Below are 6,107 nucleotides of genomic sequence, written 5' to 3'. Positions count from 1 at the left end.
CAGTTGGACAAATAGTCCTCCAATTTCTTACCCAACCAGGTAAATGAACCCTCTATTTGAACTTTCTATTCTTCTGAAGCTACTTAAGGGATTGTCGCATCTTGAACCACGTTTTCTATTGTCGCTTCCTCTTCTGGTGCTTGCATCATTTGCTTTCTATTACCAGGATGAAGTTGTGGAAACAATTTCCAACACTTCTGGACCCAATGCCCACTGATATTGTAGTGAGTACAAAATTTCTTTTGATCTCCTCTTGGCTCACTTGCCTTTATCCTTGGATGAGATTTTTTCCTTTCTGTCTCAATTCCAGTAGACACAAACATCTTCCTGATGATTACTTTCCTTTTATCACACTTATCTACACAATGGATAGATGAAAGGCAAAAGGTGCATGGAAAAATTTTCCTCAACATGTTATTCAAATCTGCATGTTGTTTTTCATCATGAACAACATTCAAATTAACAGAACGACTATACCTATGTTTTTTGTCCTTTGTCTTAGGCTGCCTGGATGAGGAACTTGTGTCGTAAGAAGAACTCAACTTTCCTTCTTCTTCAACTTTTACATCTCTCTTTGGATATGTTCTACACTATAAGTCCTCCTTATGCTTGAGGAACCAAGCGGGAACCATTTTTGGATGCAACTCCCAACATTTTTCCTCCTCGTGTCCTCCCTTATGGAAAAAGGAACATGATATCCATGAAATTTTGCTAGAAGACCACTCTTATTTTGAAACATAGCCTAAGCCTTCGTATTTAGGCCTCTCCTTGGTTGCAATTGGATTTTTAATGCCTTGCTAGTTTATGCCAAGGACTCCTCCTTTGTAACCCATCTTGGTCAAGAGCTTGGATCCAATGCCTTTAATTATTTTTTCAAAGGCTACAAATGAATTTACGTCAATACTTTCACATAAGGAAGAAGGATGTAAATTCTTACCATTTGCTTCATCTTCCGATTAACACACGAAGATGTTTTCAATTTCCCTTTTGATTCGAGATGTGTCCTCTTGGACTCTTTGGCTCTCTTGTTTCATCTCCTTGGATTTGGGTGCTGATAGAACCTCATCTTCCACATCATGTGGACAAAAGGTACAAACTTGTCCACCTACCTTCTCTGAGGGAGTTTCTACACAAGCGTCTTGCATAATAGTTGTAGAAAAACATGAATATTGTGAGAAGATGGTGGTTTATCACCATTCTTATTACCTTCTTCTCTTGGAGAACATTCTCCTCTAGGAGGTTCACCTTGAAATTTGGTATTCCTCTCTTCATAGAGGACTTTCACCATTTCTTCCATGCCTAAGAAAGCCTTTCTAAAATCCTTCACATCCTATGACATTCTTGCAGGCTCTCCTCCTTGGGACATGCTTTTCTTGAAGCTTCTACTAGAATTTTAGGTTGAACTTGGTGGTAGAGATTGTAACAATCTTGCTCTCCTTTCCAAAACCTTCTCCTCATTGAGCTTCAAAACACATTCACTTGCAAACAACAGTCAATTCCTCCTTGCACAAAGCAAACCATAGCTTTGATACCAACTTGATTTGAATTGGGACAGATTAGTAATGTTGTGCTAATTCCCCTCATCAGAATATAAAAATGTGCTTGAGGTTTGACTCCAAAATAGCAAGTAAAAGCATGAATTTTATGTGTTTTCACTTAAGTTAGTTTCATGAAGAAAAATTAAAACATGAAACCATAACACTGAATGAAATCATGCATCAGACAGTAATACACCAGCCATTGATAAAGGAGTTCGCCCCTCCTAGGCTACATCTCCATGGATCAGCTCTAAAGGCATGACCCCTTCTCATTATGCTCAATATCAAGAAAACAAGAGTACATAAGCTGCTGAAATGGAATGGCTAGTTTCTCCTTCAAAGAAACAACTTCCTACAAAATTTGTCACTCCATACACATGTTAACCTATAGTTAAACATGTAAATATTCAGCAAACACAAGCATCTTGCACCAAAACCCCATATTCCAACTTCCAAGAACATAAACAAGTACAACAATCCACTTGAAGTACTTAAACAAGTCTCTTTCTCCATACACATATAGAGAAAAGAATAAATAAAGCTACAACACTATTCTTTGAGGACCCAGGATAAATTGTGCAAGGAAATAGGAGGCTTGGAGGACTGAAGGAAGGCACATGTGTTGTCTATTCTGTCTATGAGTAGCAAAGGGATTGTACTAAGAGCTGGATAGCTTGTGAGCTAAAGCTTTGTGTAATCCGGACATATTTCCACTTGTATGATAATACAGAGATCGGGGTTTTTAGCTGAGGCTTTCCCCAGAGTATTCTTCTATGTTTCATGTGTGATTGTTTCTTCTTCATCTGTTATATGTGTTCTATTTGATCTTGCTCATAGTCGATTAAGCTTCTGGAAGTTTGTTTGTAGACGTAGATCTTGTATTTTGCTTTAGTATATTGCATAATTTTTTGATCTACAGTGGGAATTTCTATATGGGACTTATCACTTATCGCAATCGACAGATAACCCTAAGCCCAAACAATAGGCACTCTACGATACAGATATTTGTTGGGATTATGAAACACAACATATAACATATCACATCCAGCAATCCTATGGCAATCGACACATTCGCTCAATGGATATCAAAGTCCATACACTATGATAGTAGCAGACCCACTGGGGTTATAAACTGGAATCTAAAGTCGCATCACATCCGGGATATCCTATCGCATTTCGCATCAGTGGAGAACCAACGGTAATGTGATACGGGACTTTCTGCGATTGTGATATGCGATAAATCGCATCACAACCATGCTTGAACTGGGGTTGATTCTTAACTGCTCCGATATGCGATTTCGATATTGCATCGCAACGCATCCTATCAGGGGCTGATTCTGCAACACCTTCCCCTTCACTGATTGCGATTGCAATTTGTGATTGCCTTATCGCATCACAACCCTTCCTACTTGGGGGCTGATTTCTAATGTTGAATTGTCGTTTTCTCCAATATGCAATATGTGGGGGCCAATGGAAACCTGCCACTTGGCTCTTTCCCATTCGCTGAAGGTCTTTGGAAAGTCATCCAATCCTGTGACGTAGACATGTCAAACTTGAATTTTTACTTACTCAAACTTCTACATACGAGCTCGGATTTGAGTGTCATTTGCACCGTTAGATTTAGAATGACGAGCTCTTCTATCTAAAGCTAAGCTTATCAAAATTATGAAACTTTGAACTTTTGACAAATTTTGAGCTCCTGATCATCGGTTTACCTTGAAAGACGATAAAAAATTTTATGGGTCAAAAATGCACTGACAACTGAGTCTATAACTGATCCTTTTCACTGAGAGAAATGTTGGTTTCCTGTAGAAAACTACTTGTATGTTTCACAAATATCAATAACATATTGATTTCAAGAAAGTAGATGACCATGTTCAACAACTTTGGGTGTGAACCTGGTTTTTAGTGGTTGTCTATGGATTTTTAATGCTGAAAGTTGTTGAGCTTCTATCAGATGGGAGTGATATGCTAATGACGGTCATCAACCTGGGGATAATTAGTGGCCTGGTGCTTCCCATCCTTGGTGCCTCTCCAGATGCTCTCCTTATTCTTGGTAAGAAACCATTATTTTCTCCAGGTACTTCCAATCCTCTGGAATGTTTTCCAGAAATCATATTTTAATATTATGTTCATAATGGTGTTCAGAATTTAGAGTACAACTTTGATGAATCCTAGAACAACTATATGAGGCATATATCTCACTACAAAAAAAACCAGGGTCAATGGATGATACTCGGCAAAGGCTTCCCCAACCAAGAGTGTGAGTCTCTTGTTGGTGGAAAAGAGCTCAAAATACAACAATAGAAATGAGAGAATATTGCAACAACTTTGTGGTCAGAAGCTTCTAGTGTCAATTTTTTTGGAAGAAATACAATTATTTCTACTGAGTTGGGATCTCTCTCCTTTTGCCTAAATCTAGTATTAAATTCATGCATACCAAGTCGTGAAGCACAATGACACTAATTTCTAGCACATATGGCATATTCATTAATCTATCTGTGATAATGATGCAACCCATCTCATCCCTGACAAATTTAACCACTCTTTCCAAATCAAGGATCTCTCCCGAGACGTTGGAAACATGGGTTACTGCTACAATTCTTGTCTTAGTGGATAAGAGTCGACCAAGTGAGTCCAAGCTTGAGCTGAAATCCTCATTCACCTTCCAAAACTTGATAGGGAGGTCTCTCTGTTCTACCAGTTTAACCCATGGACCAACATTTGCTTCTTGATTAGCCTCATGAACAATCACTTCATCCCCTTCCTTGAGTACATTGAGGTAACAATGGCTGAGATTTTTTAGGAGTTGTGAAGATGAATACCCAAATGCAACCTCTCCAACTTCATCACCATTCACAAATGTTTTCATGAATTTATGAGCAGAGTCCACCACCTCTTTTGCTCTCCTGGATAGATCATATCCAACCCACATTTGAACATACATAGATCTCATGTAATTAGCCACCAAATCTAACACCACATTGGGGCGTAGGCTTGTGCCAACATTCAGCATCGAATCTAACACCACATTGGGGTGCAGGCTTGTGCCAGCATTCTCCAAGTAGATTGGAAAACTTTTATTTGTAATTGTGACCTCTGTATTTGCTAGTATTTTGCAACTCATTGAGGTTATTTAAATTGTGTGAAAAGAAGGTGTAGGGATAACAAAATTGATGCCAGCAAATGGAGGAAGATGCTCTTTTTCTCTTTTCCTGAAAGCTTTGTAAGATTTTCCCGTGAAGAAAACCTTGCAAAGAGGAACTGTCATGCCAGTTCTGTATAATAATAGTTTTTCTTGGACATTGACACTCAGAATGACAATTCTATATAATAATAGTTTTTCTTGGACATTGGAAATTATACATTGTAAGGGACTTGCTGCTTTGCGACTTGATGCAGGAGCATGAGGCTTGAAGAAAAAATACTTCGAATTTTATTCCAAAAATACAAAAAAAGTTTACAAGCAAAGGAGTGGGATCCTTTAGTTGTCATTTTACAAACCTTTCTAGATAGAATTTGAGCTAGAATTCAGGGATTTGAATTATCTTATAATTAATTCAAGTATTTAGTCTTATTTGAGATTCTTGAGGAGAATATCATGTAGATTAGATATTATCTAGGATTAGGCAGATTCGATCCATTGATTTAGGATCTAATTGTTGTATGTACAGGTATTTATATAAGTTTTCAATTAGTAGAATGAGATTTCAGTTGAGGAGGATTGGAATGTAAAATTTGGAATCTCTCTATATCTCGTGAATACTATGCATGGATGGTAAAATCCAAGAGGTCTCTTAAATTTCCTTCGAAATAGTTCAGAAGTTAATTGATTTCAAAATTGAATCTATAGGGTTGAATTCACATGAACCCTGTGTTGTTATTTCTTGAATTTTCCAATTACAGTGAACTGTTAATAGCCTGGATATGTTTCAAGATAACAGAAATATAATTTAGAGATGGACTAAACTTGGCGAAAGTGCTAAGTCTAGCGGAACGAGGAAACCTAACAAATTCGCGAGAAACCCAGAAGAAGATCATAATTGTCCGATCGGACAGATCCAATAGATCTAATGGTCATTGCATGCTAACAAGTACAGACATTAATTCCAAAATTGAACACGATAATTTATAAAACTAAGTTAATAGCTCAGTTAATCATGACTATCTGCTTGAAGGGTCAGATCTGACAATGATCGCGTCGAAAGATGCACGTAATTTAATTTAAATTCCGGATGAGATAATTTATAAAACTGAGTTAATAGCTCAGTTAATCGTGACTGTCTGCTTGAAGGGGTCAAATCTAACGGTGATTGTGTAGGAAGATGCACGTGATTTAATTTAAATTTTAGACACAATAAGGTTATGAACTGGGGTTTTAATTCCTTTTGGTTTCGTGGAAAATTTAAAGGCTTGCCATATACCGGGTAAATTAAATAGTTCTGCTATTTTAGCATAGTAACTAAAATTGGAGGTTGATGACTGATACTCCAAAGGAAAACCAAGAAGAAGTTCCACACAAACTTGAAGGAATAGTTTCTAGTTTTAAACAATTATCCTTAACACCTG

General features: G+C 37.4%; 1 protein-coding gene across 1 annotated transcript; it reads right to left on the bottom strand.

The window, feature by feature from the left end:
* Positions 1-3,921: 3,921 nt before the first annotated feature.
* LOC149191894 (cysteine desulfurase 1, chloroplastic-like) lies at positions 3,922-4,665 on the bottom strand. Its single transcript, XM_089406772.1, has one exon. The coding sequence runs from the start codon at positions 4,663-4,665 to the stop codon at positions 3,922-3,924; it is 744 nt and encodes a 247-aa protein (XP_089262898.1).
* Positions 4,666-6,107: the final 1,442 nt, after the last annotated feature.

The sequence above is a fragment of the Pinus tabuliformis genome, chromosome 2_2, assembly GCF_031772625.1.
Source record: "Pinus tabuliformis cultivar Carrire ecotype Pingquan chromosome 2_2, CPIR1, whole genome shotgun sequence".
In the NCBI taxonomy this organism is placed as follows: Eukaryota; Viridiplantae; Streptophyta; class Pinopsida; order Pinales; family Pinaceae; genus Pinus; species Pinus tabuliformis.
Note: the sequence above shows the minus strand (reverse complement) of the source record. Positions and strands in the feature narration are given on the sequence as shown.